The sequence below is a fragment of the Pseudochaenichthys georgianus genome, chromosome 13, assembly GCF_902827115.2.
Source record: "Pseudochaenichthys georgianus chromosome 13, fPseGeo1.2, whole genome shotgun sequence".
In the NCBI taxonomy this organism is placed as follows: domain Eukaryota; kingdom Metazoa; phylum Chordata; class Actinopteri; order Perciformes; family Channichthyidae; genus Pseudochaenichthys; species Pseudochaenichthys georgianus.
The window spans coordinates 21869658-21895804 of record NC_047515.1 but is presented as its reverse complement, the minus strand read 5'-3'; the positions used below and the strand labels follow the sequence as shown (position 1 = coordinate 21895804).

The following is a 26147-nucleotide window of genomic DNA, read 5'->3' as shown; positions in this document are numbered from 1 at the left end:
TTTTAGAGGACACAGGAAGAGGGGGAAGGTCAGGAGTTAACATACAGTCATCCCTGATGTGGGGTGTTGATGATAATTTGGGCAGCCAATCACTGGTCTGGAAGGGAGGCGCAGATAACTCCTCCTTGGGTCAGCGAGGGATATAGACAGAAACCCCGCTGTGTTCGGTCTCTTTCTCCTCTGGCTGGCTGGCTGGCTGGCTGGCTGGCTGGCTGGCTCACGTGAGTATCAGGTAAATGTGGGATCCCACAGAACTGTATGTAATTTGTACTGTATTGATTGTACTTGATTGTATTGCATTGTATATTACCATTAAAGTGGATTATTGTTTAACGGTTACTTGTATGATCTGGATTCCCTTCCTGTAAGATAATGGCTTGTGTAGGGACGCGAGGAGATTTGGAAATGCGGCCTAATTAACATTCATATCTCCTAACAGTTGCAGTGCCTGCTAATCGTGAGGGACAAAAACAAGAAAAGCCACACACCAAAACAACATATGCATGCAATATTTAAACAACAAACTCTATGAAATAATAACAGTGAGATATTTAGCATATAGAAAAGAAAGTGTCACACCGTGCAGTCCCTACACTGAAGGCAGGCAGCGTTCCACCCGGGCCCAGGCCTACGCCGCAGAGGAGCGCAACCTACGACACAAATAATAAAATGATTATACTGCCATACACCTACACATGAAAGAAAATACACAAGAAAATACACAAGAAAATACTATAGGACAGTGGCTGGCCTGGTCCTTTTGAAAAGGAAACATAACATGTTAGTTGCCAGCCTCATTCACCAACTCAATATAAAATGAAAGAGTTAAAAACAAGGCATACTTCCAAGAGAGTATATTTCCAACTCAGCTTAATCCTGCCGGGGAAATGGTCGCTTAATATCCCGGGTAGCTGGGCCGGTTGTGTACATTAAGCTCTGTAAAACACATAAATAAGTTGCCTTAAAACACAATTAAAAACGTCGGTTTAAAAACGCCATTTAAAAGCAAATGACTCATAACAGACCCGGTCTTGTGCCTGTCGGGAGAGTTTCCCTCCGTCAATAGTAAACTCTCGTCTTGCACTCGCCCTAATAAAACCAAACTAAATGAGCCACTTGCATAAGTTAATTTAAAAGACCATAAAACCACCTTAAAACTGTTATTCCTACCTTTGTGAGAAGACCAGTGACAGGCAGCCAAGAGAGACTTTTTTTGAACTGACGGCAAACTTTTTATGGCTTCCTGTTTACCTGGTCACTGGTCATGTGACCGCATCAGGTGACAATGACGTCAGATTCCCACATTCACCCCATCAAAAAGTGTCGTCGCCCCGACGACAAGTTACTCACAACCAGGGTCTAAACAAGTGGGCATTAACCATTTCAGGCACCCAGGGAGCAGCCGCCCTCACCACACCCATTGCGTTGTTGCTAGTCACTGTGGACCTTGGAAGGTTATGTGGGTTTAGGTTTCTTCCAGCAGTAGACCGGGTTGTTCTTCTGGGAGCTGACGCCTCCCTTTGGGATGGTAGTGCCTCCTGCCTACCAGGGAGCATGATTGAATCGCCATTGACTGCACCTGGGGTGCTGGATGTTCTGTTGGGGAAGGGCTGTGGGACATCCTGTGGAGTTGAATCAGGGTTTTGAGGGGGTCTTCTTTTACTTCTCCAACCCAGGATCTCTTCATCTTCGCTACTGCCGGAGTCACTGGCAGGGATGTCTTGGTTGCTGGACGACAGACATGGGTTAGGGGTCATTGGTGCAGATGGTAGAATTTCAAGATGTGCTGCCCTCATCTCGGCCCTATGCACCCGCCGAACATCAGCAGTGCCATCAGCTCTGGTAATGGTGTACGGCCCACCAGACTCAGTGGGCACTCTAACCACCAGATAAAGAACTGGTGACCAGACATCCTGGATCTTGCGACGACCTTTACATTGATGATCCTTCAAGTAGACCAGCTGTCCTTCTGTAAAACCTGCATCGCGTGCCTGCTGGTTGTGATGTTGCTGTCGGTAGTCTGCTGCCTGTTGTAGGTTCTTTCGTGCCAAGTCTCTTGCTACTTGTAGCCGTTCCCGATGCTGCTGGACCCACTCATCCCAGGAGCTGGTTGTGTCTTCTGTGGTACCTTCTCCCAAGAGAAAATCTGCAGGGACCCGTGGTGGCACACCAAACATTAAGCTATAAGGGGTATTCCCAGTCGAGCGATGTGCCGAGGTGTTGTATGCCCACACTAGCTGGGAGATGTACTTTGGCCATACACGCTTCTTCTCCGGGGGAAGAGATCGGAGCAGGTCGTGAAGTGTCCGGTTGAATCTCTCACATTGGCCATTTCCCTGTGGATGGTATGGCGTAGTCCTGGACTTCTCAATCCCATATAACTGGCAAACCTGCCGGATGAGGGCACTCTCAAAGTTTCTCCCCTGATCAGAGTGTATTCTCTTTGGTACCCCAAACCGGTTGAACCAGCTGTCGACTAGGACTTTCGCTACCGTGAGAGCAGTCTGGTCCTTAGTTGGCACCGCCTGCGTGTATTTCGAGAACACGTCGGTCATGACCAGCACATTCTCTTTACCGTCAGTTGCAGGCTCCAGCAAGGTGAAATCTATGGCCAGTATCTCCATTGGTTGGGTGGCCAACAGAGTACCCTGGTAGGTCTTCACCCCAGGCTGGACAGCTTTCGACAATACACAGCGTTGGCAACTCCGACAGTGGTTCTCTATATCAGCCCCCATACCAGGCCAGTAACATTGCTGCCTGGCCAGGTCAGTGGTCCGTCGCACCCCCTGGTGTCCATGTTTGTCGTGGAGGTTATTTAAAAGTTCTTCGTGCAGGCACATGGGCAGAAGCAGTTGTGCATAGACTTCCCCATGAGGGGCTGTGACCTGCCTATACAGTACACCCTCTTTTTCCAGGATGCGATCCCATTGCTGGACAAGACGCTTGACATCCTTTGAGAGTAGTAACCTCTCTTCCTTATTTGGGGGTTTTCCTCTTTTCCAGAATGAAAGAAAGACTTAAATGGTGAGGTCAGCACCTTGCAGTGTAGCCAGATCGTCTGGTGATCTGCTTGGGAAGACTCCGATTTGCTGCTGTGCCACTACCACCGGTTTCTCGACGTCAGGCGAAATATTTGAAGAGGTGTTGGCATGTTGGTTCGGCTGCTCTTGAGGCACATCCTGGTCACTGTACTGGCGAGAGAGAGAGTCAGCATTTCCATTGTTTCTTCCAGGTTTGTAATGCACAGTGAAGTCAAAAGCTGCTAATTGAGCTGCCCATCTTTGCTCAGTGGCCCCCAGCTTAATGTTCTGAAAATGGCTTAGAGGATTGTTATCAGTGTACACTGTGCACTTACTGCCCAACAAATATTCCCTGAATTTCTCTGATATTGCCCACTTCAGTGCCAGGAACTCTAGTTTCATAGAGCTATAGTTCTCCATGTTGCGCTCTGAACCCCTCAGTGAACGACTTGCATAGGCCACTGGTCTTAATTTGCCCTGGTGGTCTTGTGACAGTACAGCTCCTAGTCCCTGATGACTAGCATCCACCTCAAGGACAAAAGGTTTTGTGAAGTCAGCAAAGGCTAAGATGGGTGTACTAGTAAACATCCTCTTCAATTCACTGAAACTGTGATTGCATTCCTCCGTCCACATGGTAGGCAGTACAGCTGCTGGCCTTTTTCTGCTTTCTTTGGCTACTTTGATGACATTTGCCACCAGTTGATGTAGGGGCGCAGCCAATTGTGCAAACCCCTTTACAAAGCGACGGTAATAGCTGCAGAACCCAAGGAAAGATCTTACTTCAGTCACATCTCGGGGTACCCTCCAGTTCTCCACGGCAGAAATCTTATCTGGATCAGTTGCCACTCCTTCACTGGACACCCGGTGTCCAAGGTACTGCACCTCTTTCTGAAAGAAGTGGCATTTGCTCATTTTGGCCTTCAGGCCTTTCATTTGGAATCTGCTGAGGACCATCTCCAAACGCTGCAGATGCTGTTCTATGGAGGTAGAGAAAACAATGACATCATCCAGATAGAGAAGGACTGACTGAAGGCTCTGGTCACCAAATATTCTTTCCATAAGTCTCTGAAAAGTCCCAGGAACATTACACAAGCCAAAAGGCATTCTCTCAAACTCAAACAGTCCAAAAGGCGTACAAAAGGCCGTCTTGGCTCTATCCTTCTCAGTGACAGGGACCTGATTGTAGCCGCTTGCCAGATCTAATGTGGAGAACCATTGAGCGCCAGCAAGAGCATCCAGAGTTTCCTCGATGCGGGGTAGTGGGTAGGCATCTTTCCGAGTTTTAGCATTGAGTTGCCGGTAATCCACACACATCCTAATCTCTCCAGTCTTCTTACGCACCAACACAATGGGGGAAGCATAAGGACTGCTGCTCTCCCAGATGACTTTACTATCAAGCAGCTGCTTAATGTGATCCTTAACTGCCTGCCACTGCGTAGGGGGAATTCGTCTATATCTTTGACGGACAGGGACCTCATCAAGAAGTGGAATCTCATGTACAATCTCATCAGTACACCCTAGGTCTCCCTCATGTTTAGCGAACACTTGACTATACTTCCCTATCAGCTCCCTTGCCTGTATTTCTTCTGCGGGTGAAAGCCCTGGCCAACGCAAGGCTGAAATAGTTTCAGAAATGGTAACTGGGGCCTCTGCAACAACCTGTGCGCTGACTACCGTCACGACTTCCTGCACATGTTCCTCCTCAAAACTCAGTTCTGACCCCTCAATCCCCTCAACAAAATGCAATGTACCCAACACCTGTTTAAAGTGGACTGCAGCTCCGGTGGCTCCCACATTAACCACCGGCACAAAAGCAACACCGTTTTCGACTGTCACTAGGGAAGGGGACAAAAGCAGGCCTGGAGCAAGATCTGAGCCCCCAGGCTCTAAAAGCATGGTGGTGGGCGGAGCGTATGGAATTTTTGGGCAGGTTACCTGCACAAACTTCACTGATCCAGCTGGTATAAACTCCCCAGTCCTGCTGAGGACACGAACACTACCCCCCGGAACTAGTGGGCAGGCCTTGAGTCTGTGACAGTAGCGGAGAGCTGGCCCCCAGCCTGTCTCTGCCTGGATGGCAGACAAAGAGGCAGACAAAGAGGAAAACAATGCGTCCCCTTGTTGGGCAAATAGCTCTCTGTAGCATTCTGTGATTACATTCATCCCCAAGAGCCCTGGCACATTGTGCTGCTGTACGGCAGAAGCAGTGTCTTTTAACACCAAGACCCCACGACTTGGAATCTTTTTACCCAACACCTGGATATCCAACTCAAGATATCCAACATAGGGAATCTCTAGGCCGTTGGCAGCCTTCAAAGCTAACCACCCGCATGTTTTAAGTTTAGGGGCATCCCAGTGTTGAAACACCTTTTTAAAGAGTGACTCTGTTATGGTTGTGACCATGGAACCTGTGTCCAGCAAACACTTTACCTTTACACCACCCATCTGTACCTCTACCACAGGACATTTACCTATGAGGGGTCTCAGGTTGTTTGCGAGGGGAGGGGCCCGCTTAGGATGACCATCATAAACAATGTGATCATTAGCAATTGATTCTTCTGCAAAACCCATACCTGACGATATTACAGCAGCTGGAGCCGGGCTGCATTCTGGCCGTTCACTGGGTACGCTGGATGCTTGTGGCCTCTGACCCTGGCGACACTGGCGGAGGACATGCCCAGGCTTCCGACAGCGGAGGCAAATGGGTTGGCCATCTGCAGTAAACTGGTAGTTGGGCTTATTGACACGAGAAACAGATTGGTCAAGTACAGTTTCCATCTTAGACAGACCTTTTATAATGCTTTCAATTTGCAACTGCTGTTTCTTAAATAGTTCTTGCAAAGAAACCAGATCTGGCCCAGCCCCAACAGCATGGCAAGCTCCGCCTAAATGTACATCTGCCACACATTGATGTAGCCCAGCTCGAGCATGTCCTGCAGGCCTCTCACCCTCTTCAGCCCACCTGATTCCCTCCTGACGCAGTGATAAAAAAGAAATTTCCGGACGTTGCCTTATGAGACTCTTTAACTCACGGCCATATCCCGCACATACTCCACAAACTGGTCCCTAGCCAGAATATCTGGATCCATCAACCTATTTGGATATGCACGTTTGATAGTCTCAATCATTTCCCACAAAGAATGGGAGAATTCCTTTAAAGACTCTCCCTCTCTTTGTTTTCGATCAAAAAACTGTTTTTGCAGGCTTACAAAGGAGGAGGAGGAACCATAAAATTGTATCAGGATTTTCCCTCTCCACCAAAGTACGAAATCTGATTTCAGTTTTTGCTTCCCCCTCCAAATGATCATAAAGAAAGAGGGCCTTCTCTCTGGCAGTCATGTGCCTGTCTCTCAAACATGACTGCAACTGTTCTATCCAATCATATATGGACATGTCAAGCTTAGAGCTGGAGCCTGAAAAGTAGGGACATTTTCTCTCTCTTTGTATGTACACAAAACGCTCAACTTGGGGTGTAGACAAGTTGGGTGATGCTACATTAATGCTCGGAGGTAAGCCACCTGTATGTGCACTGGTAGTAGCTGCATCTGAACTGGCACCTCTTTCTTGGAGTAGATGCTCATTAGCCACACGCAGTCTCTGTACCTCTTCACGCAGAGCAAACAGTTCCCCCACCTCTTGATCAACACTCATGTTTGTAGGTTGGTTAATAACTTCACAAAAAAATGAGAAACAAGTGCTTGAGATATATGCAATACAGTTAAACAGCAATGGGGTCACATTTGTTGTCAATGGCCTTTGATTTCCATTACAGGCTCATCCACGTCCAAGGGCCTTCGTCCCGTTGTCCAGCGCCAGCCACTGTCGCTATTTCAATAAACAAAACAAACCAAAAATACAGGAATTCATGCCTCTTTTAAGTATATCCTGCCGACAACGCCAAAATGTGGTAACCGTGACTGAGGTTGCCACATGTAAAGCTAGTCACTGACAACGCCACCTCCTGCTAAGGGGCAGGAGGAACCCGTAGACCCTAAGTCGTGGATCGATTTTAAAGCTTCCCTTAATCGGTTCAATTATGACGGAGGCATGAATTCCAAAAACATAATACAGCTTTATTTAACAAGTGTTTGGAAACTATTTAAAATATCAATTCATGTAAAGTATAAAAATGGCAAATATAATTCAATACATATATAAGTTACCCTCCTCCGCTGGGCAGGCCCGGTCCGCTGGGTTGCAGTGCCTGCTAATCGTGAGGGACAAAAACAAGAAAAGCCACACACCAAAACAACATATGCATGCAATATTTAAACAACAAACTCTATGAAATAATAACAGTGAGATATTTAGCATATAGAAAAGAAAGTGTCACACCGTGCAGTCCCTACACTGAAGGCAGGCAGCGTTCCACCCGGGCCCAGGCCTACGCCGCAGAGGAGCGCAACCTACGACACAAATAATAAAATGATTATACTGCCATACACCTACACATGAAAGAAAATACACAAGAAAATACACAAGAAAATACTATAGGACAGTGGCTGGCCTGGTCCTTTTGAAAAGGAAACATAACATGTTAGTTGCCAGCCTCATTCACCAACTCAATATAAAATGAAAGAGTTAAAAACAAGGCATACTTCCAAGAGAGTATATTTCCAACTCAGCTTAATCCTGCCGGGGAAATGGTCGCTTAATATCCCGGGTAGCTGGGCCGGTTGTGTACATTAAGCTCTGTAAAACACATAAATAAGTTGCCTTAAAACACAATTAAAAACGTCGGTTTAAAAACGCCATTTAAAAGCAAATGACTCATAACAGACCCGGTCTTGTGCCTGTCGGGAGAGTTTCCCTCCGTCAATAGTAAACTCTCGTCTTGCACTCGCCCTAATAAAACCAAACTAAATGAGCCACTTGCATAAGTTAATTTAAAAGACCATAAAACCACCTTAAAACTGTTATTCCTACCTTTGTGAGAAGACCAGTGACAGGCAGCCAAGAGAGACTTTTTTTGAACTGACGGCAAACTTTTTATGGCTTCCTGTTTACCTGGTCATCGGTCATGTGACCGCATCAGGTGACAATGACGTCAGATTCCCACACATATATAGTGTGTTGCACCACGGACCAGTTAGTGGGTGGTACCTTGTTTTTCCGGTCGTTGTTGTTGTTAGAATTCCAGCTTCACGGTAGCATGTAGCAAGTATATTCTTTTGTCTGTAACCTAATGGGAAATAAAGTGTGGAGTTCCATACTTAACACACCGCCCCTGACTCCAATTCAATCGGCTCTACAATATAAAACTTTTGGCCCCAATTCCAAACAACCCGAGCAATCCAAAGACTAAAATATATACACATCACAGAGAGAGATCAAATCAGATATTCATCAACACCATAGCCTGAATGGAATGAGTGTCTGTTTCAAAACCATATTTTCCTACTCTTGCTATAAAGCAACCGTGTAACTGGTAGACAAATCAGTCACATTAAGATCAAATCCTCGAGTAATCGACAATTCTGGGTTGATCCGGAGCTGGAAAATAATTGCTATCTCTGTTATATTTCTTTATTCCTGTTTACTTTTATTTTCCTCTACATGTATTCAAGTTATAAAGATGATTTATCAATTGTTCCATTCAGCAACATTTTACAGAGTTTTAGGTTGCACTAACTTCAAAATAACAAACAAATTAAGTACCCGGATAAAGAAATTAACAGAAAATACAGCAAATAAATAATGTCATCATCATATTGCCTGTAAATCTGGTTTGATATGTATGCCCTTCCCTTACACTACTGCCTGTGCCCCGATGGGCGGTGTGAAACTATGACGAAAACCAGCATGACCAAAGACATGACTTAGCCCTACTTATAAAATTAGGTAACATTGCATGAAGCCAAATGGGTGTAGGAAGGAGGGCCATTATGGGGGCATTTCTAGAGACATTTCTGTTCTTGATTTGGTTCTTATCTGAGTCTTCCTCTCTTTTCTCCTCTTGTAAATTAAGGAAACAGTTTAATTTGAATGAGATGCACAAGGCTGGTGATGTGATCCTCGGTGGTCTGTTTGAGGTCCACTACACATCTGTCTTCCATGAGCCGACGTTCACGTCAGAGCCAAATCAGCTCAGCTGCCAAGGGTAAGTTTCAAACACATGAAGTAGACACCATTTACCGATAATTATATATATATATTGATTTTTCAAGTGGTTAATCTAGAAATGTTTTTTTTAGTTTTGACCCTCCAGGGTTTAGACATGCCATGACCATGGCCTATGCTATTGATGAGATCAACAAAAAACCCAACCTGCTACAGAATGTGTCTCTGGGATACAGTCTGTACGACAACTGTGCCACACTTGTAATTGGATTCAGTGCTGCATTGTCACTAGCCAGCGGTCGAGAGGAGCAGTTTCTGCTTCAAGAGACCTGTTTAGGGACCCCCCCAGTCCTTGGGATTGTGGGAGATCCCTTTTCAACATTTTCAATCGCCACATCTGATGTGATAGGTTTATTCAAATTGCCCATGGTAAGTTTCCTGTCTTCAGTTTTAGCTGTTCTTTTGATGCACCAAATGTGTATATACTTAAAAGTGAAAGGATGGTAAATATTACATTAAATCTCAGGCTTTATTTGGTAGAAGTTATATTTTTAATGCATATTTTAAAACAGTTCATTTGTAAAAGCTGAAATTATTTATTTATTTACCCTGAATTGAAGTAATAGTAAAAAAGTCACACTTGTGTGAATACTGTATGTCTTTATAGGTCAGTTACTTTGCCACATGTTCCTGCCTGAGTGATAGGCGGAGGTTTCCATCCTTCTTCAGAACAATTCCAAGTGATGCTTTCCAGGTGAAACAAACTATGTTCTAGAAATGCAATACATATGTTTTACAAAGAGTTTACTGAGCTGTAATTGTGTGTAAATGTACTGTGTTGGCATTGTGTATCCTTAATGAAACTACGTAGATATAGAAAATAAGTGTAGTGGTAAAATCGACTCTTATTTTATTGTGAGACATGAACAGATATCCCTGTGCTTTATTTTTATTTAGGTGCGTGCTATGATTCAGATTATGAAACACTTTGGCTGGACTTGGGCCGGTCTGCTGGTCAGTGATGATGATTATGGCCGCCATGTTGCCCGATCCTTCCAATCTGACTTAACTGAATCTATTGGAGGTTGTCTGGCCTACTCTGAGATTTTGCCCTGGGGTGACAACCCAGCTGAACTTAAGAGGATTGTCCATTTAATGAAGAAATCAACCGCTCGTGTGGTCATTGTGTTTGCACATCAGATCCACATGATTCAACTAATGGAAGAGGTATTTACAGTATCAATCTATATATCTATCTATTTATAATCTACCCATCTAAAATATCTGTTTTAAATATAATGTGTAGTAGTTTAAGTATTCATTCCGAGTAAGTAAATTATGTTATGTATACATCAATCTGAAAAATTAGATTAAATAAGAGCAAATTACAGGTGGTAAGGCAGAATATGACAGGCCTGCAGTGGATGGCCAGTGAAGCCTGGACAACAGCAACTGGGCTCCAGAACCCCCGCTTCATGCCGTACCTGGGTGGCACCCTGGGCATTGCCATCCGTCGAGGAGAAATATCTGGGTTTAAGGATTTTCTACTTAAAACAAGTCCAGACAAGTCCAATAATCATAGAAATAGAATGGTAAGAGTGTTATCTTACTATCATTTCTGTAAATTCCATAATTATAATTGCTATTTCTGTGCATTTTTTGTTTTAATTACATTTCAGGTAAGTCAGTTTTGGGAATACACATTTCGGTGTAAATTTGCACCACCTCCAGCAGGTTGGGTGGAAGCTGGGGGAGCTCTTTGCACTGGGCAGGAAGATCTAGCAAGTGTGGAGACTGAGTTTTTGGATGTTTCAAACCTCAGGCCAGAATACAATATTTACAAGGCTGTGTATGCCCTGGCATATGCCCTTGATGATATGCTGCGCTGTGTGCCAGGGAGAGGGCCTTTCAGTGGGCACAGCTGTGCTGCTTTGCAAACACTGGAGCCATGGCAGGTGTGATATCAGTTTGCACTACACCTGTTTAGTTTTTGAAATCTCCTGCTTCTTCTAGAGTTACTGAATGAAATACATTTGGGGAAAAGAAGACATACTCTCCTGATTATCTTTGAGTAGAGGATGACATCTTTAATCATAGAAGTTACAAGACAAAATACAATTCCCTTTTTTTCTTGTGACAAACTTAATTACTTAATGGCAACAGTGGTTGATGTTTTTGACTATAATAATTGACATAGAAATCAACAATATATCAGACAGAACATCACAATACTAATGCAAAGCCAACAACAATAAATGTTTTGTCTCACCTTCTCAAATTATATGTCTGTTGTATCCCTGTGTAGCTTATACATTACTTGGAAAAGATCAACTTTACAACAACATTTGGGGATCAAGTATCATTTGATGAGAATGGTGATGCCTTACCAATATATGATATCATAAACTGGCAGTGGCTCCCTGATGGAAAAATAAATGTTCAGAATGTGGGTGTTGTTAAGAAGTCTGCCTCCAAAGGTGAAGAACTCACACTTGATGAAGAAAACATCTTCTGGAGCTTTGTCTTCAAACAGGTTAATCCTGTTTATTGTTTTTTCTTTTGATTTCTGTACTTTATGACACACAATAACACAATCATAAAGTGTTGAATAACTGTTCTATAACTTTTACAATCCTGACAGCCACCCCAGTCCGTGTGCAGTGAGAGCTGTTCTCCAGGTAGCCGCATGACCAGAAAAAAGGGACAGCCTGTTTGCTGTTATGACTGTGTCGCTTGTTCTGAGGGAAAGTACAGCAATGAAACTGGTTGGTATTATTATAAAACGACATCTTAAACCAGCGATTATACATTTGTCACTTTCTTGATGCCCAAGTGTAAAAAAAAGCACATGTCCACTACTAGATACATAGCGAGCAATAAAGTTTTGGGCATTAGTGGCCCATTCAACTTAACTGTCAGTGTTCTCTTTTCCCTTATTTTAACAGACTCCATGGAGTGCAGCATTTGTCCAGAGGACTTCTGGTCCAGCCCCCAGCGTGACCACTGTGTTCCTAAAGAAACGGAGTTCCTCTCTTATCAAGAGCCTCTTGGTATCTGCTTGACAACCGCCTCTTTACTCGGCACGTGTATCTGTGCTGTTGTCCTAGGAATCTTTATCCATCACCGTAGCACACCCATGGTACGTGCCAACAATTCAGAGCTGAGTTTCCTGCTCTTAGCATCACTTAAGCTATGTTTCCTGTGTTCACTGCTGTTTATCGGCCGTCCCAGAATGTGGACATGTCAATTGAGACATGCAGCATTTGGGATAAGCTTTGTACTTTGTATCTCTTGTATTCTTGTTAAAACCATGGTGGTTCTGGCTGTGTTCAAGGGCTCCAAGCCAGGAGGTGGAGCCAGTCTGAAGTGGTTTGGTGCTGGACAGCAGAGAGGGACAGTTGTGCTTCTTACATCCATTCAGGCAGTGATTTGTACTGCTTGGCTTGTCTCTTCCTCACCAGTGCCTCAAAAGAACACTCAATACTACAATGACAAAATAGTGTATGAGTGTGTAGTCGGGTCCACAGTTGGATTTGCAGTGTTAATGGGTTATATTGGCTTACTGGCTATACTTAGTTTCTTGTTAGCATTTATGGCAAGGAATCTTCCAGATAGCTTCAATGAGGCCAAACTCATCACTTTTAGCATGCTGATCTTCTGTGCTGTGTGGGTGGCCTTTGTTCCTGCTTACATAAACTCTCCAGGCAAATATGCAGATGTTGTAGAAGTATTTGCCATCCTGGCCTCCAGTTTTGGCCTCTTGATGGCACTGTTTGGTCCCAAATGTTACATTATGCTGCTGAGGAACACAAAGAAAGCTATCATGGGTGAGGAACACAAAGAAAGCTATCATGGGTCGTGGAATGACCAAGATGGAAATGTAGCACAAACAATAAATAGATCAAATGGTCTGAGGCCTATAACATATAAACTTCTTTTTTTTAATGTTTTATTTCCTTTGTCCAAATAGAAGTCCTGTTCACACAAGCACTTTAAAAGTCACAACACAATGAGGTGGTATTTGAGGCCAATGGGAAGGTTTGACAACACAATGGGTCAAAAGCCAAACAGGTCAATAACCAATGGTGTTGGCAGCCACATTTGTGTAATTACAAGCCAAAACTCTGTTCTCCTTGTCCACACATTTACATTGAAAATGAAGTTCCTGAACACCTTGGTAGTTTTACATAAGCTTAATGTTCAATGGACTTAGAAGCTGTTTGGGTGTGGACCAAAGGCCATAGTAATTGGTATGTTATTGAAAATACCCATGTGGTGTTGCCTGAGGACTTAAATATTTAATCTATTTCTAGAATAAATAATGGCTGGGTAAAACTTATTATTCCCTTCATTCCCTGTGTTTTAATACAATAACACAAGCAAATATATGACAGTTTGATGTAAAGATACCATTGTCTAAGCAAAGAATCATAACTCAGCCTAGGTTGCTCTTACTTTACCATCTGAATTGTACACCTTTCCTTTATCATATTTTGTATTTTTGCATTTGAGACGAACAGATTAAATATCATGTGCATATACACCAGTGCTTCTCAAAGTGTGGTCCACAGACCACTGGTGGTCCGTGAGCGCCCCCTAGTGGTCCATGAGTATATTGGTAACATTTCACATTTGAAATAAATTAATTAAAGTTTTCCGCACTCTCGCGGGAATATCTCCGCAATGGAGCGAGTTTAAGTTTTCGAATGCATGATATATCCCAACGAAACACCTTCATCACACATGTTGCCACTTGTTTGTACCATTTTCAGGTGATTTGTAATCTGTTCTAGAAAAACAATGTGTTTTTGGATGAATGGATTGTTCAACTATTATTCCTAGATTGAAACCCTTTATATTATTGCATGTTCTAGCTTCTCTATGTTGCTTTCATAAAAAAAACAAAGAAAACTTAAAAATACAAAATAAATATATGGTTATAGACTTATTTGCTGAAACAAATAATGTATTTGCTGATATGACATAGCATTTATTCTAAAGTTTACTTTATTAAACTAACATAATTAATTAAAAGGTGTACTTTGTCCTGCCCACAGTATGTTCCCTGATGGGTGGCACAACATACAATATCCCTGCCTATAAAATTAAGTAATCTTATATGAAGAATATAATCAGATGTGAGCGGGGAGGCCATTAGACACATCATGTTCATGTGTATACACCTTGTCTTTTGCTTCTCATTTTTCTTGTTGTCCTTCATCCTTAATCTTAATGAAATGCAAAAACCTTGTTATGTGGTTATAGTAGGGCTGTTTTAGGTGCACTACACATATCTGTCTTTCCTCTGCAGACATTATCCAGAGTCCTTTTGTTGTTCTGTTTATGCTTTTATGTTTCATGTGGAACTACTTGAACAGGTCTCCCTTGGAAAAGAGATCAATGATCTCAATGGGATTTTATCTGTATAAATAAAGGTTTGAAATGAAATGAAATGACAACAGCTCAGCTGAAAAGGCTACGTTTCACACATGTGTACAAATGATGCGTTATTTATACTGAGGAAGAAAATCTTACTGTGCTGAATGTAAACACAAGAAGCAATCTTTCAGGAAATTCTAAAGATACTTTTGAATTATGAATATGTGTTAAAAATCGTTAGTATTGTTATATTGTGTATTTGAAATGATATAATTAAAACTATAATTTAACTAAGTAAAACTTTGTTAAAATGTCTTGTCTGATTAGTCAAATAAATATGCTCTTAACATATATATCCTGTATATAAATTAACTATTTACATTACATGCATGTATACTTTATATATTCACAACAATTGTTCATTTGTTAAAGACTATAACAGCTGTCAGAATGTTTGCACACAAGTTCCACGTGATTCAACGGGTGAAGAGCAGTTATAGTTCATCCTTACTGACCCCAGCGGCAGTGGTTAGCACTGGATATCTTCTGTCTCACGCAGAGGTCGCGTTAACCGAATATTTTCCGGACATATTCCGGATTTTCATTTTGACAGATTAGAACAAATTTAGAACAGCACCAAAGTTTCCCAGCAGCGAGGCTCCAGTGTTATTCCATGTTTTGCATGTTGGAGTAGATATCTCTTCTCCGCGCCGATCCTATGAGTTTGCTTTAAAAGAAGGAACACTCAAAACAACGAGGACGAGGGTTAAACAATAATCTGTTTTAATTATAAAAGGTAATAATGCAATACAATATAATACAATACCATACAATATAATATAAAGTAATATAAGGAGTACTCCTGCCCTGGTTCACGTGCTGCTTAGACCCTTCGGTCTTGGCAGCCCGAGAAGAGAGAGCGAACCCAAGGCCGAACAGGCTTTCACACCAAAACAAACAGGAGGGGTTGGGTCAGCTGGTCATCTTTTCAGGTCATCTCATTGGGAGATGCAAAAGATGCTGTGTCACAGTGAATCAGCGCGTACCAGCAGAGAACCAAACAGTTTCAGTTTGAAGCAAAACACATCTTATCATGTAGCTTATCACACAATAGTCATATGTTTTTCTTTATGAAAGCCATACTTGTTGGGAATTTACCAGTCATCATCTCATGACCTCCTCAGGACCAGCTAACCAACAGAGCTTAAAGTGCCAGTGAAGTGCATGTTTTTGCGCCAAAATGAAATGGCAGTTTCATTCCTTACATATCATTGTGCCTGTTCATGGCTAAAATAATTTTAATTATTGATTAATTAATTATGAAAAATTAAAAAATATTTTTTAATAATAACGGCCGTCTGAGCCTACCGGAAGTTGCAGACGATAGCGGCGGTGACGTCACAAGATGGGCCCAGTTGTGATTGTAAACATGGCGGAGACTTTGGAAAGTGATACAAGTGTGAGAGAAATGATTGATTTTGACAGTTTTTCTCGATTTAATTCCATTTCCTGCCTTTCTACACATATATTAGGGACTATAGTGTTAACAAATCCAAGAAAAATGTGTAATGTACATAATGAGTGTGCACACTTATCTAGTATCCTATCCATGTGAACCTGTTTTATTTGTGATGACCTCACACCCTCACCCGGGAAGATGTTTTTCTTTAAATTGAAGTTAAAGGCATCAATCTGGTGCACTTTGAGGGCAACATTAAGATATTTATGGATACAGCTCTCAACACTCATATCAAACATATATTTCAATAATCAAAAAACATTGGAAGGATTTCTTAACCTATTTTATACAACTAACATAGATGGAAATATTTGTTTACATAGATGACCAAACCAACTGAGATAACTTAGGCTACAGTTTACAATCTAATCACTCAGAGTCCTTTACCTCCCTGAGCTGACATTATCTCTCTCAGTCCAACAGGAGAGGACTCTCCCTCTTGAAACAGCTAATCTCCGTTAGCTCCAAGCTAGCACTAGATGCTAACAACAACCCTGTAACTCTCTCAGTCTCTCTTTCTCTCCCTCTCGAATCGACCAGTGGCCTTTATTTGTCATGAACAATCAACGAATCTACGAAACAATGACACCAGCCAGACTCACCTTCATCTTTTGGGAACAGAAACATCGCCACTTCGGCAGACTTGACATTACTACAGCCAGCGGCAATGCATCGCTTCCCGTGTGTTTTTCCTCCCTTTTTCTTCACTGTCGCCTCCATTGTCAGGTTTTCTCGATTGGCAATCACTTCCAGTCGACTCCGACACACTTTCCAGTAAAATACTCGCTCAAAAACTTTGATAAATTCGACTTTGAAACAGAGAAACAATACACTGTGATGAATGTAAACACTTCGGAGGCGACCATCTTGTGACGTCACGCAGTAGCTCGCAAACCACGCTCACGAAGGCGGAGGTCAACTGCGGATTTCACGGCAGCAAATTCAAAACTCATCAAATGAGTTGCTATTCCAACATCTTTTGATATGGGTTTCAATGGACAATTTTGGTCATTACTATATGTATTAGCATAACAGATCATGCACAGGCGCACACTTCACGGGGTCTTTAACTGTCCTCATACCCCCAGGCCCTCTCTGAACTTCCATCCACCCGAAGTCAGCTCACCCAGAATCAGAAGGACCATTGTCTCTCTAATTGTGTGTGACCCAATCGTCTCCTGCTCTTTAGGAGTCTTGAAATGAACGCACATACATTTCTCTCATTAACTAACACTTAACATCCCATATATCAGGTGACATAAAAATGAATATACCAGAATTACGCTGTATTAAACTTTTTGCCATAATACTTTACATCAATTTCCACACCGCCAAAAAGGAAATGATACCGTTTCCAAACCTAACTTTGCCGTACAAATCATTGAAATGTCTGCAAGTTTTTGCTTTATGCTCCCGTGAGGTGCAGTGAGCATTCATAACACGGTGCTAACAGTTCAGGAGCGTGCGCCCTCGCCACCCCCGTTGACAGTTCACGAGAGTAATAGAGTAATACTGGATTTTGACGGAAATTCTATGATCCTGTCCGTCAAAATGACGGGCAGCAAAATAGTCTAGCGCAACCTCTGGTCTCACGCATACGCAGGTCGAGTATTTATGTCAACAAAATCATGTGTGACCTTGCATGACCCCGGAAAAGCATAAGTTCCGGTTTGTCAACTAATTCAGTCCTTTTTCATCTTCTCACTGCGCAGGCAACTACTCTAAGAGCAGTAGCCAAGCTAAGCTATCAATATTTGGTTATTCAAAGCTCATTGCTATCTGCAGCCTTATGATCGCGTTGGTTGGAGCTTTGGGTTAAACGCAACTCGCCCTCCAAAAGGCTGCGACGAGCTGGCATGTTATGTAGAGCACACGGCTGCCATTAGGCACACTGAACAGCTGTTTGTGTGCTTTGGGGATGGTGTGGCTGGAAAAGCTCTCTCCAAGAGGCGCCTGACAGGATGGCTCTGCGAGTGCATTACACATGCCTATGGACGGGCGGGGAGAGCCCTCCCCACTGGGGTCCGTGCACACTCTATGGCTTTGTCAACAGCCTTATTCAACGGCGTGAGTGTGGAGGATATATGCACGGCGGCGTCTTGGTCTACGCCAGGCCCCTTCATAAAATGTTATCTCTTGGACATGTCTGGCTCCTTCTCGTCGTCTGTGCTTGCCGGGGCAACACATGACTGGTGAGAGGGGGAGGGGCTGTGGGTCAGTAGTCTGCTGACCCCCCCCCCTGGGATAGAGTGCACTTATGTTTTTCCCATGCTCCTTAGGGACCTGGGGAACATGATGCGCAGTAAGCTCCATACAGAGTGTTCCGCACAATTTTTTCCATGCACACTCTACACGAGGTAAGCGTTTGTGAGTGTGTCTTATCCAAGCTGCGTCCCCGACTTCTCCGCGGTCACAACGGAAGTGGGGGTGTGGTGGCTGTTAACCAAAGGCCGGTCAGGGGCAGTGTGATGGGTCGATGTTGTTGGACGACAGGGCGTTTACACATCAGGGCTCCACCCACTGTACCCATAGAGTCCAGTAGAGGGCTGACATTGAACAAAATTATAAATGCAACACTTTTGTTTTTGCTCCCATTTTTCATGAGATGAACTCAAAGATCTAAAACATTTTCTATATACACAAAATAACCATTTCTCTCAAATATTGTTCACAAATCTGAAAAAATCTGTGATAGTGAGCACTTCTCCTTTGTCGAGATAATCCATCCCACCTCACAGGTGTGGCATATCAAGATGCTGATTAGACAGCATGATTATTGCACAGGTGTGCCTTAGGCTGGCCACAATAAAAGGCCACTCTGAAACGTGCAGTTTTATCACACAGCACAATGCCACAGATGTCGCAAGTTTTGAGGGAGCGTGCAATTGGCATGCTGACAGCAGGAATGTCCACCAGAGCTGTTGCCCGTGAATTGAATGTTCATTTCTCTACCATAAGCCGTCTTCAAAGGTGTTTCAGAAAATGTGGCAGTACATCCAACCGGCCTCACAACCGCAGACCACGTGTAACCACACCAGCCTAGGACCTCCACATCCAGCATGTTCACCTCCAAGATCGTCTGAGACCAGCCACTCGGACAGCTGCTGCAACAATCGGTTTGCATAACCAAAGAATTCCTGCACAAACTGTCAGAAACTGTCTCAGGGAAGCTCATCTGCATGCTCGTCGTCCTCATCGGGGTCTCGACCTGACTCCGGTTCGTCGTCGTAACCGACTTGAGTGGGCAAATGCTCACATTCGATGGCGTCTGGCACGTTGGAGAGGTGTTCTCTTCACGGATGAATCCCGGTTTTCAATGTTCAGGGCAGATGGCAGACAGCGTGTGTGGCGTTGTGTGGGTGAGCGGTTTTCTGATGTCAATGTTGTGAATCGAGTGGCCCATGGTGGTGGTGGGGTTATGGTATGGGCAGGCGTATGTTATGGTATGGGCAGGCGTATGTTATGGACGACGAACACAGGTGCATTTTATTGATGGCATTGTGAATGCACAGAGATACCGTGACGAGATCCTGAGGCCCATTGTTGTACCATTCATCCACGACCATCACCTCATGTTGCAGCATGATAATGCACAGCCCCATGTTGCAAGGATCTGTACACAATTCCTGGAGGCTGAAAACATCCCAGTTCTTACATGGCCAGCATACTCACCGGACATGTCACCCATTGAGCATGTTTGGGATGCTCTGGATCGGCGTATACGACAGCGTGTTCTAGTTTCTGCCAATATCCAGTAACTTCGCACAGCCATTGAAGAGGAGTGGACCAACATTCCACAGGCCACAATCAACAACCTGATCAACTCTATGCGAAGGAGATGTGTTGCACTGCGTGAGGCAAATGGTGGTGAATAATTAAAATAACGTGTTATAGCAGGAAGTTTAATACGGTGTAATTCTGGTATATTCATTTTTAATGTCATCTGATATATGTGTGTTTTTGTATATATTCATGTGTGTTAAAACTTGGATGGACAAGTCAATTTTTTCCTCTTAAATATAGAGGTTTTTTATATTGATGTTCCTATAATGATGTCCCATTTTTAGTAGAAGTAGATTTAGCGCAAATGGTCTTTTCTTCCACTTGACTTAATCAAAAGGTGTTTTTTTGGCTATTTGTGAGTAGGTAAGGTGCTGTACAGCCTGTGATTTCTGCCTTGAATAAAAAGATTACCCGTGGATGAGTATTTTTCAGAAAGTCAGTAGAAGAGGCACGGGAGTCTCTTTGCTAATTATTAATGGTCTTTGCAAATGAACAGCAGATGTACCCATGTTAATTGAATTGGTAAGAGGTCAGAGGAACTCCAAGAGAGGGGCTTCCTCAGACCTAATACAATTAAAGTCTTGTTGATTAGTGGTTCATATCCAGCATGTATTAGCTAAGAAACGATAACAATGTTGGGAAGTAGCTGCATAGGGGAAAATGTATGTGCGCTCCTGTGCAGACGTTAGTTAATTGGATAATTCATATCCTGCAAGGCTCCTAGAGAGGCCATGGGATAATGGTCGTTAAGAATGTATTTAAGTGAACTGACTTGGAGGTTAGAGGAAGTTCAGAGGATGTCGTGCGTGCTAAATTGCCACAACATGTTGGAATAATTGGCTTAAATATATGTGTGTGCTTAATTACTCTGTATGAAGTAGGAGCAGGTTGCATGACAGGAACCATCCTTATTTAGACACACACACACACACACACACACACACACACACACACACACACCAGAGTTCCCGTTAGCCGGTAATTACCGGACTACGACCGGTAAAATATGCTGAAGACCGGCAAATCTAAATCTCTCCGGTCAAAGTGTCCGTTCAAAATAATTCCCGCTTAGCGCAATACCACATCAGTTGCGCAACTTGCACCATTTATGTGACAGACAAAAGAGTATGTGACAGACAAGAATAGTCAATTATAATGTCTAACACTTAATGTGGAGAAAGAGGTGTCCTGTATGGGTTGATTGTGCGTTGATCTGTTGGTAATGCCTCGGGGTTCCGGTGGGCATGTAAACAAATGCATAATGCTGCGCTATACTTTGTGGCCTCACCCGGTTGCATAGCGACACTTATTGTTTAGGTGTCTTTTAATAAGCAGGTAGTCATATCATTAGCTAGAACTAGCTAGATCTGACTGATATGGACATAAACCCGAGTGAAGTCTAATCTGACGGGAGAGAGAGATCAGCTGCTGCTGACGAGTCGACACGCAGCTCTGCATGATCAGCGGTGAGCGGACAACACACACTTCAGGTTAGAATATCACACGTAGCTATTTTAATTACCTCTCAAACTAACGTAACTAGTTATAGATATGTTTAGTTTCACTGTCGGGTCACTCATTACTGATCCGCGAGCTGCATGATACTGACGGGCTGTCAGGAGAAGGAGAGAGCGCTCCGTTTATTATTCCTGTGTTATTGTAAGTTACTGTTCACTTTTGAATAATGTAGTTAATCTACTATAATTAGTTTAATATTGAATCATATCAATTTGTTTTAAAGCTCAATAAATAACAAAGAAGACCTTTGACCGGCACTTTTCTCATTTTGTCCGGAAGATTTAAACTTTAACGGACATGTTGACCGGCGAAAAAATATTTTAACGGGAACTCTGACACACACACAGGGAGCGAATCAGACGGAGTCAACGGCTGCTGAGTCATTGCCTAGGGTCTGCCCAGAAGTGAAACTGGCCAATGGAGAACTACTAGCTCACTGTCTTGGGCTCGCCCAGAAGTGAAACTGACCAATGGAGAACTGCCAACTCACTGGCTAGCTCGCCCAGAAGTGAAATCGCCAATAACAAATAGCTAGGGAGGAGGAACCGACACAACTCCTGCCACAGAATTTGTATTTAAGCTGTAACATTCTTATGCTCAGGGCTCTCTTCCTGACTGGCTGTCGTGGTACGTTTATCACACGGTGGTAGGAATTGAGCCCGGAGTACATGGTGTATGGTGTATTGTTATTTTCTACCATTAAAATAGATTATTGTTTAACCTCTATCCTGGTGCTTTGAGTTCCTTCTTTTGTAAATTTGACTAGCTCATCAGCCATCAAGGGATGCGTGGAGCAGAGGTGAACCTTCCACCACCGCCATTGGGTGGTGCTCCAATAGTGGTCACACCAGATACTGACTGGTTTTCGGACCCCCCCAGACCCCCCCAATAAAGCAAAACTGCACGTTTCAGAGTGGCCTTTTATTGTGTATAATCATGCTGTCTAATCAGCATCTTGATATGCCACACCTGTGAGGTGGGATGGATTATCTGGGCAAAGGAGAAGTGCTCACTATCACAGATTTTTTCAGATTTGTGAACAATATTTGAGATAAATGGTTATTTTGTGTATATAGAAAATGTTTTAGATCTTTGAGTTCATCTCATGAAAAATGGGAGCAAAAACAAAAGTGTTGCATTTATATTTTTGTTCAGTGTATAACTGCGGGTTACGTATTGTAACCCTAGTAATATAGGCACAGTCGGAGCCCTCTGTCTTTCCTATGCTGCTCGCTGAAGAGGGTGTAGGATGATAGTCGGGAGGCGTAGCCCCCTTATATACTGTGGGCCTGCACGCATTCAGGTAGGCTCACCCCGATTGGCCGGCTACGTTTATGCAACTCAGTAGGTGAATGCCCGCATAGCATGATAGAGAGTAGTACCCATAGAGTCCATTAAAGGGCTCCGCCTGTGCTTATATACCTAGTGTTACAATACGTAACCCCCCGTCATATAAACCAGCGGTTTTCAAAGTGTGAGGCGCGCCCGAGGGAGCTTCAGGGGAGGCGCAGCGTGAGAAAAAGATAACGAGAAACAGTGAAATCTAGCTAGTTAACTTCAGCTAACTTTATGCGAGCGGCAACATGGATCGATTTGTTGTGAAGTTACCTAAAGGGAAAGAGGAGACAGCGGCAGAAAACATCACTTGCTCACTTTTGGCTGTCTGTGGAGACCGAGTTCCTCCACCTCGCCAAAAAGGCTGTAAAAGTGCTCATTCCCTTCACCTCCGCCTACCTGTGTGAGTGCGGGTTTTCCGCATTGACTTTGATAAAAAGCAAGTACCGGTCAAGCAGGGGCGGATCGACCGGGGTTTGGCTGTGATTTCATTTGAACGGGACGGCGCATTCGGCCCAAGTAGACGGAAGGAATGAGGTATTTGCAGTCTACAATAACAGAGAAGAGACTTTCAAGTTTGGCTGCACTCAGCATTGAATCAAAACACACTAAAGCTTTAGATCTTAATACGTTTGTGAGGCGTTTTGCTGAACAAGATGGTAATCGCCGCAGTCAGCTGTTATATGCATGCCAATGTAGCAGGATAGACTGTTCAGCCCTATCACCACACGGGGCAACCTTTATAAAGAGGTGTTGAGAGCTTCATAGTATGTTGAATACTTAAAATGAAAGTTAGTTGTAATCAAATATAATCAATTATATTCTTGTATAACCCACAATGAAAATGCTTCATATTTTAGGTTTTTCTATATTTACAGCATAAACAAAGTGGTTTGTTTAGTTGAGTGTAAGACCTAAAATGATTTATGCCCTACTCTCTGATAAGAGAGTAGGTAGGTTCTTTCCTCTCCTCTCACAGCAGGGAGGGGGGCTCCGGACTTAAGGAGAAACACATTGAGGCCTCAAAAAGGTGGTTATGTCATAGTCATAGAATATGTCTAGTCATGTTTTGTTTTACACAAACTTGGGAAGGTGTGTCTTATGCCAGAGCCAATAGAATATGTTGGTTGGGTATAGAGGAGGTGTTTGTGGGTTTGCTATGGGGTTTTTTGAGCATAAAAAGACTGGCTTTTTTGGATTTCGAAGGGGAGAGAGGGGGAAACCCCTGGTATACTCTCTCCCGGTAAGCTCTGGCCCTCAGAGCTGGGTTAGATGGCTCTCGGTAAGTGATACCTGGAAGACGTTGTTAGAACGTACCAGAATACATGATTTAGACTTTTCCTGGAAGACGTTGTTAGAACGTACCAGAATACATGATTTAGACTTTTCCTGGAAGACGTTGTTAGAACGTACCAGAATACATGATTTAGACTTTTCCTGGAAGACGTTGTTAGAACGTACCAGAATACATGATTTAGACTTTTCCTGGAAGACGTTGTTAGAACGTACCAGAATACATGATTAGACTTTTCCTGGAAGACGTTGTTAGAACGTACCAGAATACATGATTTAGACTTTTCCTGGAAGACGTTGTTAGAACGTACCAGAATACATGATTTAGACTTTTCCTGGAAGACGTTGTTAGAACGTACCAGAATACATGATTTGATGATTTGAATGAATATGAATTAAGGTTTTAGATAAAAAATATAACCCCAGCATGATATGTTTTGTATGATTATAATGTGTTAAAAGGTAAAGACTCTGTATTGGTTTGGACCTACTTTTTCTTCAAATAAACTGATCTCACCTTTTGGATTGGGACAATAAAAGGGAAAATATGTACTCTCCTCTCCTGCTTCAAAGGTAAGACTGCACCCTGCCACACACACTTAGGTAGGAACACACCCCATTTACTGATACCAAAATCCTTCGGGATCGCTTAAACAGATTAAAAAGAGTTGTCTGAATAGAAACAGCAGTTAATTGAACCTGGTTATTCGGGGAGTTAATAGAGGTGAGATCTTGCTGACGTTTGGTGGATCTGAGCCAAGCAGTAAACTTACATAGACTCAGTAACTTCGGTCAGGTCAATTAGTAAGGTCAGAGTAATTTACCGGAATAAATTATCAGGACCTGACCTATACTCTAAACAGAGGGGTCAGTGTCGCTCTTGCTCTTTGGCACGAAGGCCACTTCCGGGTTCCGCTGACGTGACGTGCTTTCTCTGCTGGCACCGGTGAGTTTGCAGTGGCTGCCGTTTGTTGTACACCTAGCATGACAATTAGCCTGAATACTAAATGTATCGCTGGTTTTAGACCCTTGCAGGGATCCTGCAGCCCATGCCTGCTGCCGCTGTAAATGAAGCTCTCCTGCTGTGTGTTTGTCTGAACTTGGCCTGATCGGTAGGTAGACCTTCTACTTGTCTCATTCTTCCTGAATGATCTTAACCTATTATTGTTATTGTAACATCACCTGATCGCTTAATGTCTGCTAGGCTCTGCGCTGGAAGCGTGATAAAGGACTGCTGTTTTGCCTCCACGTCTGTGTTGCATCCACGACTGCTCTACATCTACGAGTGTCTTGCCTGCATGCCTGTTGCCTGGACGGCTGGTCTGCCCCAGGGTCTGCCCTCACGGCTGTGTCTGTCTGCACAGCCGGCTTGCCTGCCCTACTGTGCTTCACCGCCACACTACGGCCTGGCGGGTGTTGCTCTTGGCCTACATTGTCTGTACCAGCCTCTTGGTATCACTGTGCCTTTGCTCTTCATTACAGGGCCATATTTTAAACATTGTTATCGCGGTTCGTTCGATTAATCTCTGTTCATGATTAGTTATTTCATTGGGTTAAGTTTGTTTTGTTTATTTAATTCAAGATTAAGTAGACTGTTTCTTTGGTTTAGTTTTCGACCCTGTTGCTTTAAATTTGTTTTGTTTATTTCAGTTGATATCAGTTACTTGAAATCAGTATTTTGTAGTATTCTTGACTTTTTATTGTCTTCTAGTTATCTTATGTGTTGGTCGGTGTATTAAATAGTTTTTACTGTTTATCCCAGTAATTGTGTCTTGTTTGCCCCTCTTAGTTGCTGAGAGCCAAAGGTGTGGTGCTGGCGTCCCCGGTGGTGGCTTCCCCATTTGTGTGTCGTGCTCCCCCCTGATTTGTGTTCCTTCGTGTGAGTGTGTAGTGATCACGGGTGCCTTAATTTACTTTGTTGGGATCCCTCTCACCCCTCGTCACCTCCATCCACTGGTAAGCCTCAGCATCCCTGAATTAAGAGTTCCCCCCTTTATTTCCAGTGTGTATAATGATCTTATGGTGTTTTTAATTATATGTTAATGCCAGAAATAAAACATTTGACAAATTGGAACCACGTCTCCTGCCCCTCAGTATCACGAACCTGAGTGCCTTGTTGGTACTTGGAATAATTATTTCCTTGGGTGCAATTCCCAAGGTGGCGTTGTCTGGCTTTTAGTTGAATAGGATTTCCAACAAACACCCCCCACGTACCGCCACACCAACTTGATGCTCTGCTC

General features: G+C 43.3%; 1 protein-coding gene and 2 long non-coding RNA genes across 6 annotated transcripts; 1 reads left to right on the top strand and 2 right to left on the bottom strand.

Annotated features, from left to right (window-relative positions):
* Positions 1-486: 486 nt before the first annotated feature.
* On the bottom strand, positions 487-1224 carry LOC117456834 (uncharacterized). 2 transcript variants are annotated; one of them, XR_004553283.2, is made up of 3 exons: positions 1171-1224; positions 843-936; positions 487-650 (listed from the first exon to the last, which is right to left on the bottom strand). It is a non-coding gene; the product is annotated as an uncharacterized lncRNA (long non-coding RNA). The 2 variants fall into 2 exon arrangements; XR_004553282.2 differs by having other exon boundaries at positions 1026-1217.
* Positions 1225-6938: 5714 nt separating this feature from the next.
* Positions 6939-8027, bottom strand: LOC117457670 (uncharacterized). 3 transcript variants are annotated; one of them, XR_004553346.2, is made up of 4 exons: positions 7947-8027; positions 7802-7865; positions 7619-7712; positions 6939-7426 (listed from the first exon to the last, which is right to left on the bottom strand). It is a non-coding gene; the product is annotated as an uncharacterized lncRNA (long non-coding RNA). The 3 variants fall into 3 exon arrangements; XR_004553345.2 differs by lacking the exon at positions 7802-7865 and having other exon boundaries at positions 7947-8000; XR_004553344.2 differs by having other exon boundaries at positions 7802-7993.
* An 878-nt stretch (positions 8028-8905) lies between these two features.
* On the top strand, positions 8906-25771 carry LOC117457004 (extracellular calcium-sensing receptor-like). The gene is made up of 13 exons (XM_071205161.1): positions 8906-9120; positions 9215-9509; positions 9748-9834; positions 10038-10307; positions 10472-10672; positions 10760-11035; positions 11386-11613; positions 11722-11845; positions 12026-12907; positions 17819-18170; positions 18258-18335; positions 25112-25367; positions 25697-25771. Exons 1-13 carry the CDS (start codon positions 8906-8908, stop codon positions 25769-25771), a joined length of 3339 nt encoding a protein of 1112 aa, XP_071061262.1.
* Positions 25772-26147: the final 376 nt, after the last annotated feature.